The sequence below is a fragment of the Amblyomma mixtum genome, chromosome 8 (assembly GCF_055824585.1).
Source record: "Amblyomma mixtum isolate Tamu chromosome 8, ASM5582458v1, whole genome shotgun sequence".
NCBI classification, from domain to species: domain Eukaryota; kingdom Metazoa; phylum Arthropoda; class Arachnida; order Ixodida; family Ixodidae; genus Amblyomma; species Amblyomma mixtum.
In genome coordinates, this window is record NC_143019.1 from 119,749,308 (window position 1) to 119,767,168 (window position 17,861).

At 51.6% G+C, this 17,861-nt stretch overlaps 1 protein-coding gene across 1 annotated transcript; it reads left to right on the forward strand.

Annotated features, from left to right (window-relative positions):
- The first annotated feature begins 2,938 nt into the window (after positions 1–2,938).
- On the forward strand, positions 2,939–17,633 carry LOC149334092 (uncharacterized). Its single transcript, XM_089556186.1, has 3 exons — positions 2,939–3,376; positions 10,683–10,818; positions 17,528–17,633. Exons 1-2 carry the CDS (start codon positions 3,110–3,112, stop codon positions 10,791–10,793), a joined length of 378 nt encoding a protein of 125 aa, XP_089412312.1. The 5' UTR covers positions 2,939–3,109; the 3' UTR covers positions 10,794–10,818; positions 17,528–17,633.
- Positions 17,634–17,861: the final 228 nt, after the last annotated feature.

The window sequence follows — 17,861 nt, forward strand, 5'->3', positions numbered from 1 at the left end:
AAAAAAAATGAAGGCAATGCTGTGATACTCTTTCAGTCATTCAGGAGTAAAAATGATAATGCATGCTGGCAGATGTTGCTACTTTAACAATGAAAAATAGCGGCTTCTGCTCACTTCCAACAAACGCTTTCTCTGAACAAACAATCAAATAAGCAATGCCAGTCATGCAGCCTCTCGTCATTCCTTTTACGACAGCCTTTAATGCTGGAATGCAAGCCTCCCCGCCAGTGCAGCGACACAAATACACGGAGGTTCGAATGCCAACGATATAAGAGTTAGTTTACCACGTCGTCATTATAACGTAAAATATTCACGCGCAAAGCAGATGTAGCCAAGCACATGCAGCAGCCGATGAACAACCTAGATTATGAAAACGGGCGCACTAAGGCGCGCTTGAAACGGAAAGGAGCCCGAAAGGCGCGCACGCCAAAGGTCCCTCCTGAAAACGATACCCTACGGCGATAATCGAGGCGACGATGGCTGAAGCAGGCAGAAGCTCGAGCTGGCACGCTAAGCACAGCACGGACAAAATCCGACGACGCAGAAGAGTGCGCTGAGAACATGTCGAGAAGAGAGAACAAGAACCGCGGCTGAGGCATGGGGAGGGAGGCGAGCGCTTCGAGAGACGTACCGCCATGGCCGACGTTGTGTCGGGCAGCCGAACACCCGGCAGGAAGAAGGACCACTCGGGCCACTACAGGAGCTGCGGTGAAACGTTGTCGGCGTAAGACGCGGGCAAAAACAGTTGAGGGTTACTCTGGTTGCGCGTGGAACGACCAAAGTGGCGCAATGGCTGGCGTACGCCGGCGTGCACCACAACGCCCGAAAACTATCACCGTCCACCGCCAGCCAAACATATACAGTGCTTGGCTTAGCTTGGCTTGTTCAACGAACGCGACAGTCGACAATAGAGGAAGTCGCATGGTACGGTGAACCTTGGAATGCAGGGGAAGGTAGTAAAAAAAAACAGACCGCGGACATTCACGCCGAGGTTGAGAGGAGCATGCCCTCTCCCGAACGGCACGGTCGGCGTGCTCTCTGGTTGGAAAGGTTCCTTTTCACAATGGGCGCATTCCTCCCTTCTCAACAGCCTCTACCCCTGTGAAAAAAACTTTACCCAAGGAGAAGCAGAAAGGAACTAGACGCACACCCTCCAAGTAGTTACATGCTACTCACTGCGAAACGCCTCAAAGAGCAGTTGTAGTGAGCAATTCACTGCGTACTGCTTTCTTGTTTTCCAATGCGTTAATTAAATCAGTTTGTTAAAGTTTAGTCGTATTAATAATTGACCTAAAGCGAACGAAACATTTTTGCTTTACGAACAAAACGGGTCGTTTTTCGAAGGTTGCTGGAAGCGGCTGCAAAATAAAGTTTTCTCTATCTCCGGAAGCTGCTGCACTCTGCTCGGTGATCTACGCGACGCATTAGGGCATTCCGTAGCAAGCACTAAATGAACGCGAGATTCTTGTGGGCTAGTGACAACGCTTTTGCATACCTGGGACCTGGAATGTCGGTTACGCAGGAACACCGCGCTGTGCGCGCTTGAGACAGCACCTGTCTTCGCAGCGAAAGGTGAAATACGACTCCGGCACGACAAATCGTTTGATGCAGAGCAATGAAATTACACTTACCTTTCACACATCGGTCTTCCGTGCGTCAAAGTGTACAGAGGGCAAAACGCATGCCTAGAACAACCAAACTGTGTGTTCCGGAGCTCCCAAAGCCGCTGCGACTAAGAAAGCCAAAAATGACGATGAAATTCTATGAGTTTAAGAGCACATGTTTACATCCAGACCATTTTTAACCAACTCTTATGGCTAGTTATCGCGTGTTACGCCCGAAACACGCTCAGAGCGTGTTCTAGACATGCGTTTTGCCCTCTGTACTTGCGCCACTGCGTCTACAAGAACGCAAATTGTCGTTGAAAAGAGAAGCAAAGTGGAGCCGCCACCACAGCAGCGCACTCAGTGGCGTAGGGGTATAAAGGTGACCCGAAGGCACCGACCGAGTTCAAAGCGAGTATCTCTAAAATTTCGGGGGAGGAGGGGGGAGTGGGATGAAGGGTGTATGAGCACCAGCACAACTTGCTTGGCTGCGCACATGCCCCTGGCCTCCCCCCTTTCGTTCCCAGTGATCGCAAGTGTAGCAGACATGCAATTTTTTTCTGCACCAATTTTGCAAAGAAAGGGTGCTGCGTAAGCCCATTTTCACATCTGCTGTCATACCGTAACGCTTGGCACCCCCTGGAAATGGGGCACCGTGCAAAAAAAGGCGGTCAGTTAACAAAAATGCTTCAAGTTATAATTATCGATTTCAGAGGCAATATTGCATTTGCAAAATAGAATTGAAAATTAATTGAATGTGCTTTAACCCAAACACCACTTTTCAAAAGTCTTAGTAGGTGCTACGGCCTGGAGTATTTCGGCTCTGTGGGCCGCCCTGAACCGAAGCGAATATTAAAAAAGCGCGCCAGTGACTTCTCTCCACTCATTTGCAGCTTTTGGCATATGCTATAAAAAAGAATTTAACAGCAATGTCATTAACGTTTGACCAAAACAAAAACGTAACGCTGCTGTGATGGTTCCCGTATTAGCTGGAACGGCTCAGGGGCCCACCGAAACAGTGAGACAGATATTGCCCCCCTTCCCAATAACAAATTATTATTGATCATGCAGGCATGAAAGTAAGCAGCGGCGTCAAATCATGACAACCTTTGCTCTGTTTCTGTTCTCGTTAATTAAGTTATTAATGCGTTTGGCGGTAACACAATGCCGAAGGAATCAACCGCTGTGTGGTGTTAAGCTTTGCTGCCTAACAGAATGTTCAAGTTTTCTTCCCTGCAACGCCTACGGTACGGTCTGCTCCTCCGTGTTTTCTAAAAATGCAAATCGTCGTTTTTTCCCACGTAGTAAGTCTCCGTAAAGTCACGGACTTTTTTTACAATGTGATACGAACGCCACGGAGGAGCGAAGGCTCGGTCAAACTTGCAGCAGCCGCTGAGCCTTCGGAGTTACCACCTCCGATCGTCCACTTAGGTGCGAGAACAGGACACTGGATCGCGATTGCGTTCGCTGAACTGGCCCCAGCGGTTAACTTCGGAAGCGCCATCATGGATGAGTGTGTGCCGAGCACACCCAAGAAAAGCACTTCAACGAATTCTCTGCACATCGGAGCCATCAGTGGTTGCACTCGAGTCGAACGACCGAGGCAGCGTCCCGGCTTCCAGCGCCTGAATCCCTGCGACACGATTCAGCGGCGCAAGATGCGGAGGGCTGTGCAGTGCGGGCCTCGGGAGGAACCGCAGCACGGCGCCGCAATGAGGGCGGAGGATTCTTTCCTCGAACAGGAGATGCCAGAGCCGGAGGAACGTGAACAGGTAAGAAGCATTAGATATGCTGGTGTCGTTATTTGGGGATACGACTGGTACGAGCTTTTTCGCGTTCTTTGAAACAAAGTACGTCCGCACGTTGTGCGATACCAGTGGGCACATTGCCGACGACAAATTATGTAGAGGTATGTACGTAGGAGTTACTTAGAAAGCTCCAACAATAAGGCACATTACAAACGCTCTGTAAACAATATTCTTTGCGTCTAAGACGCGAAACTCCGCAGTATCTGTCAAATCACGATGGATCCGCGCGGTAAGAGGAGGGATAATGGAGGGAATGAGAGGAGAAAGTTAGAAAGGGAGGGCTTTACAATAATTTCGACCGCTCGGTCTTCATTAACGTGCACTCGCATCGCACAGCACACCGGCGTATTTTGCGTTCCACTGCCAACTAAGTGCGGCCGCCGAGGCGGGCTTCGAACCCGGGAACTCCGGCTCAGTAGCCGAGCGCGCTATCCACCGCAGTGGGTAAAGCCCGTGCAATTTTAAGGCGAAAGCCTTTAATGCCTCATACTGTCGTTAGCAGACCCGTCGACAGGAGTGTCGACAGACGCGTCGGCAGGAGTGTCTACAGACGCGTGGGCAGCCGTGTCAACAGACGCGTCGGCAGCCGTGTCGACAGACGCGTCGGCAGATTCGTCCGCCTTTAGGCGTCACTGCTTAAAAGGCTCAAGGTTCCAGCATGAATAAAGGCGCATCTAGTGAATGCATGGACTTCATAAATAAAATAAAAGGAGTAAAGTCAAGAAAAGGAAAAAAAAACAAAAATTAGAAAATAAACAAAAATAAAAACAAAATTAAAATAAGGTGTGAAAATGAATATAAAAATCAATAAAATTAAGAAAAGGAGCAAGAAATAAACAAAATACGAAAAATAAAAAGTAAATAAAACAAACAGTGGCGAGGAAACGCTTTGTCCTTGCAGCACTTTAGAGAGCCAAAGTGCCCACTGAATTTTGTTTTAGAGCAAGAGCTGTAATCCTACATGTCCCCCAAGGTGAGTCTTGATGCGCGTTTCACCTTGAGGCCGCAGAATGCAGGCAAACCACATCAGTCGCCAAGCAAAGGCACCCGCGCGCACTGGCCGGCACCACCACTGTGATAGCACGTGGCTAGAAAAGGGTGAAACAGTTGCTACGTCGGCCGTCTCTCCTTTAAAAGGTTATGCATAAGGCGCCCATCGGACGGGTTGTGTCACCTCTTCGGCGTCGCCGTGAAGCCGCGTCCCATCATCCGGTCAATGTAGCTCGCCGCGAAGATGTACTGCAGAGGACGCGAGCTACACGAGCCGCTGAAACCGAGGAGCAACGAGAAAATAGACTTGCGAAGCAATGATATAGAGCTCCGTCTATATAACTATCTATATAACTCATCAAATTTTTAGCTCTCCTTCAGTCGCAACGAGAAAGGTCTCATCGGCCTCGCACGAAACATTACCCCAGCAAAATGGGCAGTGCTTTGGCGTGTCTTCAGCAGTGTCTTAAGAAAGCAAGCAGAAAGGATCATTGGTCCAGTGCGAACAAGACGGTGGTCGTATTGGTGGCAGCAGTTCAGCAGAAGTGAATAGTAAGGTGTTTGCAGTGGAACAAAAGATGATTGCCGAGGCTTGAAAAATAGATATGCAGTCGGTAGCATCCCGGCCCAGTGGCTGATTGGTTAGCACGTTCGGCTACTGAGTCGGAGATCCCGGGTTCAAACCTGACCGCGGCGGACCCGTTTCGATAGAGGCAAAACGCAAAAATGCGCTTAAAGCTGCACTATGTCGGTGCACATTAAAGATCACGAGGTGGTCGAAATTATTCCGTTGCCCTCCACAACGGCACCTACTTGCCTTTCTCACTGCCTCCTTTATCCCTTTGCATACGGCGCGTTTCAGTTGCCCACCGAGGTGTGACACAAATAGAGCGCAACTTCCTTTCCTCAAAAGCCAATTTTCATTTCGGCAGTATCTCAACTGCTTGCTAGGGCATTGAACTTTGCCTGTGCGGAGTGGTAGTGGTGGTGAAAACTTTTTAATAAACAACAGGAGAGTTTGCAGACCAAAAATGGCCCTTTACATAGGTGGAGTCCTTAGTCCGGGACCCCGCTGGACGAGGCCGCTACTCGCGCCCGTTGGACTAGAGCCCTTTGAGACTCCAGCCCCGAGCAGTTGAGCAGGGCTGCCTCCCATGCCTCTCGGGAAGGGGAAGGATTGGGGGGAAGGGAAGGATTCTTTTGACAGGCCCAAACCATGTGGAAGGTATCGGAAACTTCCCCACAGTGAGGGCAGCGCCCATCAATTTTGGGGTCGAAATGTTGCACTATTGCAGGACACAACAGAGTGTTGGTCTGCAAGCGCCTCAGAGTTCGCTCATCAGCTTTACTCAGGCCCTTAGCAGGGACCGGGTAAAGACGATGGCGTTCGCAATAGTCGTCCAGAATTTCTCTGAACCGCAGAAGCGGTTGCACAATCTCCGAGCCGGAAGAGCCTGGGTGAGGTGCCCGGTAGGTAAGCGCTCGGGCAGCCGCGTCCGCAGCCTCATTACCTCTAACGCCCTGATGGCCTGGAGTCCAAACTATGCGTTTGGGCGAAGGGTCCGATTCCCTCACTGCGCGCTTTAATATACTCCAGGCTAAAGGTGAAATCTCGCCAGCCAGGTAGTGTTGACAGGCTCGACGCGAATCTGTCACGATTACCTTCGAATTCAAGTCCGAGGCGGCAAGCGCAATGGCTACTTCCTCAGCCTGTGCTGAATTTCGAGCCCGAAAAGAGAGCCCGTTAACGCATTGATCCTGGTGAACTACTGCGGCCGTGTAGAATCCATTGGGCGACGGCCCTGCCACGTCAACGTAGTATACACCCTGTTTGGATCCGTGTTGGTGTTCGAGGGCCCGAGCGCGCGCCTCTCGTCTGCCTTCGTGTGTATGTGTGTCCATGTTGCGCGGGAGTGGAGGGACCCAGAGCTTGTGACGCCATAGCTCCGGAATCCGACACGTCTCCTCTGGAGTGCACTCGTGTTGGATGTGCAAGCGGTCTAGCAGGCGGCGCCCGGATGCCGTCTGCGAGAGTCGCGTATATTGGTTCACGAGGTGGGCCTCTCGTAACTCCTGGTAGGAGTTGATCACCCCCAACGCCGACAACTTAGCATTGGAGGTGGCCACTGGGAGGCCCAGTGCTCGCTTTGTAGCCTTTCTAACGATGGTGTCGATTCTTATTTCTTGTTGTTTCGTAGTGCGAAGGTAGGGAGCGGAGTAGAGGATCCTGCTGGTCACGAAGGCATGGGCGAGCCGAAGCGCGTCCCTGCCTCGCAACCCGCCGCGCTTGTTAGAAACGCGATGGATCATGCGTCCGACCTGTTCGCCTACGCGCTTGAGTTTGGCAATAGTGGATTCCGGGCTGAGCCTGTTATGGATGAACAGACCTAGTATGCGGAGCTCCCCGACCTCTTTGATAGGGCCTCCCGTCAGAGAGATTTGCAAACTCGTGTTGTCCTTAGGATCGGATCTGATGTGCAGAAGTTCCGATTTTGCGGGAGCACATTGGAGACCACAGCCGATAGCGTAGCTATCGGTTATGGTGGCGGCCCGCTGAAGGCGGTCCTCCATTTCCCCAAGGCTCCCTTCGGTAGTCCAAATTGTTATGTCGTCCGCGTATAGTGCGTGATGAATGCCTTCCACCCGGGCCAATTGGTGGGGAAGCTGCATCATGGCAATGTTGAAAAGAAGCGGCGACAAGACCGCCCCTTGGGGTGTACCCCGTGTACCCATCGTGTATGGTCCGTATTCGTCATCCTCAATCTTGAGGAAGGCCTGACGCTTCGAGAGAAAGTCTCTTACATATGTGAATGCCTTGCGCCCACAATCAATGGTACTCAAGTTAGCCAAGATGCTGCTATGACGAACGTTGTCAAAGGCCCCCTTAAGATCAAGGGCAAGGATGGCCTTGTCGTTGTGGCGCATGGCAGTGGGTCGTATTATGTAGCGGTGTAACTGGAGGAGGACGTCCTGCGCAGACATATGCGGTCGGAACCCGAACATAGTGTCTGCAAAGAGGCCCTTGGTCTCTATGTGTGGAGAGAGGCGATCCCTAACCATCGTCTCCATAAGCTTGCCCACACAAGAGGTTAGTGAGATGGGCCTCAGGTTGTCGGTATTCACTGGCTTGCCTGGCTTAGGGATGAAAGTGACCAAGGAGGTCTTCCATTCGGGAGGGAGTGGACGCCCGTCCCAAATCTGGTTAATGTACCCTAGCAGGTGGAGGTAGGCCGAATCTGGGAGGTTGGCCAACAGATTGACTGTTATGCGATCCCGACCCGGAGCCGTACCTCGCCGCATTTTAGCTAAAGCCGCCTTAAGGTCGTGTAACTCAAAAGGGGCATCAATGTCGGGATTCGGCTTTCCCGCGTACTCGTACTCGGGCCCAACTGGGTCCTCTATACGGCAGAGATATCTGTCGCACAGGGTGTCCGCGAGTTGAGCCGTCGTACCTTGGTACCCGTGCAAAGCCCGCCGGAGCAGTCTTTGCGTCTCCCCTCTCGTTTGAGCGGGGTCGATGAGACTGCGAAAGAAGCGCCATGTTCCTCTCGAGCTCATCTGACGCGCTGCCGAATTACACTTCTCTATCCAGTTTGAATCGGTGAGCTGCGCAGCATACGCCGCAGCCTGCTCCGTGAGGTCGACAATGCGAGCCTTAAGTTTGCGATTCAGCTTTTGCTTCTTCCACCGTTTGGTAAGACTCCGGCGAGCCTCCCACAAGTGCAGGAGGTGATTGTCCACTGCAGGGATCTCTTCAGTGGTCTGAAGTGTCGTGACATGTTGTCTTTGTATTGTGTCTAATTGCTTTGCCCACTCCGCATATCCGCCGGAAAAGAGCACGGGAGGTATCTCTTTTGTTCGAAACTTATGCCAATCGGTCAATTTAGTGTGGCCCCACTTTTTGCGAGCCGCCTTCGCCAGAAGAGTAACCCGGAGAAGGCAGTGATCGCTACCAAGAGTCTCTCCCAGGTTCTCCCAGGTAGCATCTCTGGTGTTCGTAACGAGAGTCAGGTCAGGGCATGTGTCTCGCGTAACCGAGTTGCCCACACGTGTGGGACAACACGGATCCGTGAGGAGTGTAAGACGAAGTGTGGAGATGAGCTCCGCCAGCTTGCGTCCTCTGGCCTTCTCAAAGTGGTAGCCCCAATGTAGGCTTGGAGCATTGAAGTCCCCAACGATCACTAGAGGTTCCTTGTCAGCCGATTTGAGCGCGCGGTAGAAGATTTCATTGAAGGTCACGCGCGGCTTATGCGGGGGGCAGTAAATGTTAAGGACATGTATTGATGGGTCGCGGCGCTTGAGCGGCAGGACCTTGACCATACTATATTCCTGTTCAGTCTCCAGTTCGAGGTCTACTGGGACTGCGGTGTACGCTTTGTTCACCAGGATGCACGTTGTAGGACCGCCTTGAAACGAGCTATACCCTGTGAATTTAGCATCTGCGCCGGGTTCCTGAAGAGCTAGGAGCGCCGGTTCGGTACCGAGAGACTGCAGGTAGAGCTGGAGGTGTGACCGTTTCTTCCAGCTCCGTAGACCCCTGCAGTTCCACTGTATGATCTCGAATTGCTCCGAATTGTTGTTGGCTTTCCGCTGCGGTCGGCTAGCCATCGTGAACGTGATTATTTAATTTTGGGGGCCAGGTTCCACCCCCGAAGGTGATGGGGCCTCAGGCAGAGGCACCAGCACGTCCGGAGAGAGAGCGGCCGGAATGTTTTCTAGTGAGCCTGTGGCCTGGCGAAGGACCACCTTCCGCCTGCGGAGGTCTGGTCGCGGAGACCGCGAGCGGGAGCGGCCTTTCGGCTCCAACGAAAGGCGAGCGCACCAGCTCTGTAGAGACCCGCGTTCTACAGCTCTGTAGGCGAGCGCTGTAACTACTCAGCAAGCGCTATAGGTGCCATGTAGGTAGTTACGCGTGCTATTTGACTTACTGAAAAAAATTGCATTGGTTTCTGAGCAAAGCCAATCTTTTGAGCGAAGCAGATCGCCGCCGCGGTGGCTCAGTGGCTATGGCGCTCGGCTGCTGACCCGAAACACGCGGGTTCGATCCCTGCCGCGTCGGTCCAATTCCGATGAAGGCATAATTCTAGACGCCCGTGGACTATGTGATGTCAGCGCATGTTAAAGAACCCAAGGTGGTTGAAATTTTCGGAGCCCATAACTACGGCATTCCTCATAGCCTGAGTCATTTTGTGACGTTGAAGCACCAGAAACATAAACCAATGCAAATCGCTGAGTAACCGCCTCAAATCTCGGTGGAAACCACAGAAAGGAAGGGACAAAGGTGGGGGGATGGAAGACATGGGGGACAGAGATTCCGTAGTGGAGGGCTGCGCAATAATTTCTACCCCCTGTGGATCTTCAATGTGCTCTAACATAGTATGCGATGCGGGCTTCTTTTCGGTTTCTCCTCCAAAGAAATGCGACTGCCGAGGTCCTGCTCAAACCCAGGCACTCCGGCTCAGTAGCCAAGTGCGCTTACCACCGGCCAACGTGGCAATTGCACTCCTCAGCCCCACGGCTTCTCATTGGCACGTTTGAGGGGAAGAATTAGCTTACCCTCTGCGCTCTACAGCAGTATTATTTAATTGCACTAAATAACGTCGCTATTCCTCCCGGCCATCTGCTTATAGAAAAGAGAAACCGGGCTCCTTCCTGACAGAAGATTTCTCTATCTTTGCTGATTACCAGACACCATTCACTGCTTTTCAAATGTGCATCACCACTGGCATTGCTACGGCGCAAAAGCCCGTACTTACACTTCTGAAACCTTTTTTTAATGACTGACTACTTTCGGTGCACAACCAGCATATACCGCTTCGAAGCGATTCATTACGAAACTCCGTCTTTCAGAGGAGAGCCTTTTGGCACGAAGTGTAGCTGGCATCTTCAGCAGAGTACGGGCACCCACCCGAACAGTGCACATACGTGCAGTAGAATGACTGTTGTGTAATACAGGATCCATGCAAAGATCAAAGCCAGCAACGTCGTGAAAGCAAGCTGTTTCGCATTCTCGCATGCATCGCGCCAATTCAAGTTCCTTTATGTCGCAGTAACCAGAACTGCTGTCTTGCCGCTCCTTTCAAGTTCATGGTAACAAAACAACTACATTACGTCGAAGCTCCGGGCCAGGTGGCCATCGCCTGCGCAGGTTTGTTTGAGAGCCGTCGGTGTAGGTCCTTATAGGACAAAAAGCAGACTTATCTCTGGTAATGGCGCCGAAGATGTGAAGATATGGATGACAGACCTAACATCTAATTTGCCTTCGCTTCCTTCCTTTCAGCATACGCGGGCCGGCCCAACATCCCGACGTGCAGCGACCCCGGTCTGGACTGAGCCAACCGAACTCTTAACAACCACCGATTTTGACTTATTTACCCAGCATATACCTTAATTCACCATGACTGAGACAATGACAAGTAAGTTGAGTTAAACACATTCCTATACCGCAGCTGCGAATAGTAACGTGCAGATGCTTCAGAGGCGCAAAATATACAAGAGTGAGAAACGTGAACGGGGCAATTTGTGCTTTCGCGGACAAGTCGCTTTGGTGTCCCATCTCTCTATGTGGCAATGCGACACTGGAAAAAGAAGGGTTCGCAGCATTTTTTGGGATTCTTTCAGTCACGAAAGGCAGTGCTGCTTGATGTGAAGGGTTGTCCACACGCAGCGAAAAAAAAAAAGCCTCGATATCGCTTCCGAGCTCTATGTCGCCAGTCTCCTGCAAAGGCGCTCTGGAAAGCGTGTCAGCCGCGATGAGTTCTTTCCCAGGTATATATACCACTTCGTACTGGTGCCTCATCATTCGCATTTTAAGTTTTCTAGCCGCGATGCAAGGTCATCAAGGCTTTTTAAGCCGGAAGCCTTTAATGCCTCATCGCTGTAAGCAGGAGCTGTCGACAGAAATGCCACGCTTTTCAATTGGTCGAAATGTTCATGACCTTGCAGCGCGCGAATTTCAAGCGGGGCCAATTGTACTTTGGCTAGTAACCATGCAACCAATTAAAGGGATGGTATAGTGATGCTTTAAGTAAAAAAAAAATTCACGGGGCGCTTTGGTCGACCTGAAGTGCGCTGAGGCGGAATCCTGAAGCGCGGTGTGGTGGTGAAAACTTTTATTTTGTGAAAAAGAGTTTGGGAGACACCGAGTGGCCCCGCTACATGGTCGGCGTCCCTAGTCCGGGACACCGCATGACGAGGCCCCGTCTCTCGCCCGTTTCACCAGAGCCCTTTGGGACTCGAGTGAGGAGCAGTTGAGGAGGGCAGTCTCCCATGCCTCTCTGGAAGGGGTAGGGGAAGGGGGAAGGTGGGGATTTTGAGTACATGCCCACACCATGTGGAAGAATCACAAGTCTCCCCACAGTGCGGCCATCGCCCATCCATGTTAGGATCGTTATGTTTTATGATTGCAGGACAGAGTAGAGTACCTGTCTGCAGGCGCCTTAAAGTTCGCTCCTCCGTCCTACTCAGCCCTTTTGCAGGGGCCGGTAAAAGGCGGTGGTAGTCGCTATAATGTGTTAATATTTCCCTGAATCGCAGCAGCGGCTGGTTAGTCTCCGAGCCAGAAGAGCTGGGATGAGGAGCCCGGTGAGTAAGCGCTCGGGCAGCCGCGTCAGCGGCCTCAATACCTCGTAAGCCCTGGTGGCCAGGAGCCCAAATGATTCGTTTGGGTGTTGGATCAGTGGCAGTCCGTCGTAGAATACAAGCAGCGAAGGGGGAGATCTCCCCTGCCAAGTAATGTTCACATGCTTTTCGGGAGTCCGTGATGATTATTCTCGAATTGGCGTGGGCGGCAGCAAGCGCTATTGCTACTTCCTCGGCCCGCATTGAATTCGGGGCTCGAAAGGAGAGTCCATCAACGTGCATTTCCTGGTGAACGACAGCGGCCGAGTAAAATCCCGTGGGCGATGGCCCTGCTACTGTCTACATAGTATACACCAGGTCGGGAGCCGTGTTGTCTCTCAAGAGCCCGAGCCCGCGCTTGTCGTCTGTTTTCATGCATGTCGGTGTCCATGTTACGGGGGAGCGGGGAGACCCATAGCATATGGCGCCATAGTACTGGAATACGCTCCGCCTCCTCTGGAGTGCAGTCGTGTTGGATGTGTAAGCGGTTTTGCTGCTTTTGTCACTGATGTGTGATTAAGGTGTTAAGCTTCGCCTCTAAGAGTGCGAAGCGAGAGCGTCTTGCAACGCTGCCAGAGAGTCCACTGGGCTCCTGGCCACCAGAGTCTACGAGGCAATGAGGCCGCTGATGCGGCCGCCCGAGCGCTCACACACCGGGCTCCTCATCCCAGCTCTCATGGCTCAAAAGCTCATAAACTGCTTCTGCGGTTCCGCGAAATCCTAATTTATTATTGCGACAGCCACCGTCTCTACCCGGCACCTGCCAAGGGACTGAGTAAGGCGGAGGAGCGAACTCTGCGGCGCCTGCAGACAGGAACCCTTCTCTGTCCTGCAATAGCAAAACACTTCGATCCGAACACAGATGGGCGCTGCCCGCACTGTGGAGAGATCTGCGATATCTTTCACATGGTGTGGGCATGTACTCAGAATCCTCACCTTCCTCCCTCCCCCACCCCCACCCGAGAGGCATGGGAGACTGCCCTCCTCAACTGCTCCACACTGGAGTCCCAAAGGGCTCTGGTCAAGCGGGCGCGAGACGGGGCCCTGTCATGCGGTGTCCCGGACTAAGGATACCGACCATGCAGCAGGGTTATTATTTTTTTAACCCTCAACCTCTCTTTGATTAAAGTTTTTCACCACCACCACATCCACGAGAAGCCATCGCCCGTTCGGTTCTACGCTTTGCTCCTCGGTAAATTGGTTTTGAGGAAAGGAAATGTATCTGTCTCGCACATCTCGGTGCACACCTGAACCTCACCGTAAGGGAAGGGAGGAAGATGGGAGTGAACAAAGACACCGTATTCACTAGACGCGCCTTTGTTCATTCCAAACCATCGAGCTGACATGGCGGAGTAGTTAGCATGCTCGGCTCGCACTCCAGAGAACCTGGTTCGATTCCCCAACTAGACAAATTTCCTACTCGATTTTATTCAATTTTTGGTATGGCTAGAAAGATTAATTAGAAAAATTGGTTAATTAAGCAACTAACTAAACTCAGTCTCACCTACCTGGAGCATCACTATACCATCCCTTTAATTGGTTGTATGGTTACTAGGCATAGTAGAATCAGCCGCGTTTGAAATTCGCGCACTGAGAGGTCACGATCATTTCGACCAATTGAAAAGCGTGACAGTTCTGTCGACAACTCCTGCTTACAACGATGAGGCATTAAAGGCTTCCGCCTTAATACATGAGTAAATACATAAATAAAACCGTGTAGGAAATTGGTCGACTCGGCGAATCCTAGCAGGGACACCGGAGTGCGAGACGAGCACGCTAACTACTCCGCCATGCCAGCTGTATGGTTTGAAATGAACAAACGCGCCTAGTGAATACCGTGTCTTCGCTCACTCCCAGCTTCCTCCCTTCCCGTATGGCGAGGTTAAGGTTTCCATCGAGATATACGAGACAGATACATTTCCTTTCCTCAAAAAAACCAATTCACCGACGATCAAGGCGTAGAGCTGAACTGGTGATGGTGTTCTGTACAGGGACTCCCTAGCAGCGTTGCAAGACGCTGCGCGTTCCACACTCAGCGGCGACGCTTAATATCTTAACCACACATCAGTGACGCAAGCACTAACACCGCGCTTAAAGCTGTCGCCTCACCGCACTTTAGGTCAACAAAACGCCCCCCTGAATTTTTTTTGCGTATAGCGTTTCTTCGTATCAGAGGCTATCTGGGAGCATAAGCGATGACCGAAAACTTGCACTGGTCTGTTTCTGTCGAATCACTGCCCCCAGTCCAAAGGAAGAAGCGTCTGCACTAACCGTCTCCTTACCAGGATCGTAGACCCCTAGCACTGGGTGAGGTTAAAGTAGCTGCTACCTTTTGTCAAACGCTTTGTGTTCAGTTATGTCCCAAACGAATTCCTGCTTTTATGCGTCGCATATTGCAATCACTCAGTTCAGCCTTTGGGCGCGGCCGGGTAGCCACCAAACCACGTGACGTGACGTCACCAAACCACGTGGAAAAAAAAAAGAAAAAACAGAATACAAGAATAGAAAAGAAAAAGGAAGAAAAGCAAAAAATGGCTGCGGCTTAACTTGGTTAAGCCTGGAGAATGCGAAGCATCATCGTGTCGCGTAATTTGGAGGCGCACAACCACAGCGACGGCGCGAGGTGGGCCCCCGTTTCTCCACTGTCGTCACGTCATCGTGTCACGTGGTGTGACGTCATGTATCACGTGATTTGGAGGCGCACAACCACAGCGACGGCGCGAGGTGGGCCCCTGTTTCTCCACTGTCGTGACGTCATCGTGTCACGTGGTGTGACGTCATGTATCACGTGATTTGGAGGGGCACAACCACAGCTACGGCGCGAGGTGGGCCCCGTTTTTCTACTGTCGTGACGTCATCGTGTCACGTGGTGTGACGTCATGTATCACGTGATTTGGAGGCGCATAACCACGGTGAAGGGCTGAAGTGGTAGCTAAAGTAGTATGCTTCCCATAAAAAAGGACGGCTGAGCATGGTGGCGGTTGCCACCGCCCCGTTTCAAAGGGGGCGCTCCTATCCATCCATCCATCCATCCATACGTCACGGAGGAAAAGCTGCTGAGAAAATCGAGTGCCGCCAAGCAATACCTCGCGCAAAAAGACCGCGCTATATGCAACGCATTCTTGGCTTAACCAAGCTAAGCCTGGGCATCTTTTTTTTGACAGCAAACAAGTAAGCGGCTGGAGCAGGTCCGCAAGGTTGGCTACAAACCGGGAAGGATAAGTAGCCCTCCGAGCAGCTTTTAAAATCGCTTCTATTAGTGGGGCTGGACATTTAAAAGATGGCTTCTACCTCTTTTAGACGGGTTTCATTCCGTGCTGGTCAAGCTTGTGACCTAGGAATGTGAGCTGGTCGAGGTCAAAGAGGAACTTGTTCTCGTTTAGCGTGACACCTGCCTCAGTTTCGCGTTGAAGAATGGTGCGAACGGTCTCGTTGTGCTCTGTCTCGTCTGAGCCCTAGATAATCATGTCGCCCATATGACACACATATCTGTTGACACCTGCCAGAATATTTGAAATCTGCTTCTGGAATTGCTCGGCAGCGGACGCGACGCCAAATGGAAGCCTGTTGAATAAAAACGTCCAGAATGGCTTGATGAAGGCAATAAGCTTCCTGCTGTCTTCACTGAGGGGTGTTTGCCACAACCCTGAATTGGCATCGGGCTTCGAAAACAACTTGGCCCCGTGAAGGAGCCCGAGCGTATGCTCGAGGGACGGAATCGGATGTCACTCTCTCAGGACCTAACGATTGAGTTCAGTGGAATGCACGCAGATTCTAGCATCACCGTTTGGTTTTTGGACTACCACCATAGGTGCACATCACTCAGTCGGCTCATCAGCAGGTGTAATGATGCCAATATTTTCCATTCGCTGCAGTTAAGCCCTTTTTTTATTGCAGAGTGCAATTTGTATGCGGGGAGGGCAGCTCAGGGCAAATGCTTTTTCACCTCGGCAGAGGCGAATGTGGTCTTTTTTTAGTACCTTGCCGAGGCCTTGAAACAACGAAGGAAACTCGTCTCTTGGCCACACCTTCTTTGCGGTGGCACTGACGAAGGTTAGCACATGGTGAATACAAGGGGGGTACTGCGCACAAAAAGACAAGGACAAGAAGATAACACAACAAGCGCAGACTCGCGCAAGCGTTGTGTTATCTTCTTGTCCTTGTCTTTTTGTGCGCAGTACCCCCCTTGTATTCACCATGATTAACCGACTAGCCGAACAACGTACGCTCTTAGCACATGGAAGTCTTTGATGACGTGCTTGCCGAGTAAGGGTGTGTGGACATCTTCCAGCACTTAGACATCATGGAGCGTTTCACGTCCACGGTAGGCGAGTTGAAGACACGCTAAGCCCGAGGCTGCGAGAGGTCTCTGATCAAGACCGTAGAGCTGGCGAGGAGCCCACAATAACGGAGGCTGATGTCAGTGCATGCTGAAAGTCGTATGTGGGAACAGACTGGTCGGCGCCGGTGGCGACCTTGAATTTCACAGGCTTGCCTTGCACGAGGATGGTTGTCTCCTATGTCGCCGTATCGAAGGACGAGACGGCTCCGAGAAATTCTTGTTCGCGGTCGGTTTCTGATGCTTCAATGATGTCAGCCCGGCGTTACATGCAGACAGACGCGTAGTGGCCCTTCTTATGGCAGCCCTTGCATACCTGTTTCCGTGCTGGGCATAGTGAACGCGGGTGTCGTTTTTTTCCACACCAACGACGCAATGTCGGAACGCTGTCAGCTGGACGGGGAAAGGGCTTCTGGTATTAATGGACGCCCCGTACAGTTAGATGCAATGCACCAAATAACCCAGTGGTAATACGCGTCCCTTACTTCGTTTTGCGTGAATGCTCCATCTTTTATTGCGAAAGCAATACTACGCCAGGTATCGCCTCTTTGCGGTACCGCAGCCTACCCTTCACCGTCGGTGGTTGGTCATGTGACTACAGACGTCATACCAGACCGAGAGATGGGGTGCCAAGTCACCTCTTCAGCACGCCGCAGCTAGACTTCGCGGCCGAACGACAGTTGGCGGTCGGTCATGTGACTACTAACGTCATACTAGAGGGAGAGATGGGGCAATAAATCGGCTCTTCAGCGCGCCGCAGCTAAAACTTCGCAGCCGGTCGACCGCCTGCGAACGGAGGCAAGCGATTGATGTCATACAAGTTGCAAGAGCTTGCAGGCCTTGCTGCCGTGATTGATGTGTGTTGCAGCGTGTGGTATGCCGTCATCCACAAACAAGCAGGCGCTATCGGCTGTAAAGTAGCGGCTGCTCGCCGGTTCTTCGGTACAGCTATGGAAGACTTCGGACGCGAGTCGAGATTCTTGTGTTGTGCTACCGTTTAGCCTGATGGAGGCTATGGATATCGAAGATGCTACAAGGTACACCACTTGCTTTCGCAATTACCTAGGCTTAACGAAAGCTAAGCCCAAGCAATTTTTTATGCCCATTCATGTGTTGTCCTGAGTGGAAAAATTAGCCCATGTTATCCTTTAACTCTTTCATCGCAGGGTCCCGGACACGTCCACGTAATTTTGCGCCGCGCCAACTAGACGTGAAAACGCCTGGTACAGACCACCTGCCCCCCGGAGAAACCCAGTGCGTCTCCTCTCTGCGGCTTCGCTGGTCCATTAGATGTTTTTATTAATAGCTTAGCTCCACGTGTAATAAACGCTGTGAACATACTTTCACCACGAAAATACGCTTTTATTTCCTTGCCCGCTCTGTACACTGCCATTGCTTCAGCGGGTACAGCATTGGCAGCGCTTTTGACTGCTTCATGAAATGATCGATTGTGATTGATTTGCGACAGCCTCAGTGTATTTGTATATATTTAGAATATTA

Bases quoted from the DNA above. Each gene is read 5' to 3' on its own strand.
- LOC149334092 (XM_089556186.1), top strand. From the start codon at position 3,110: ATGGATGAGTGTGTGCCGAGCACACCCAAGAAAAGCACTTCAACGAAT. The intron at 3,377-10,682 runs GTAAGAAGCATT...CCTTCCTTTCAG, and splicing joins AGCCGGAGGAACGTGAACAG to CATACGCGGGCCGGCCCAAC.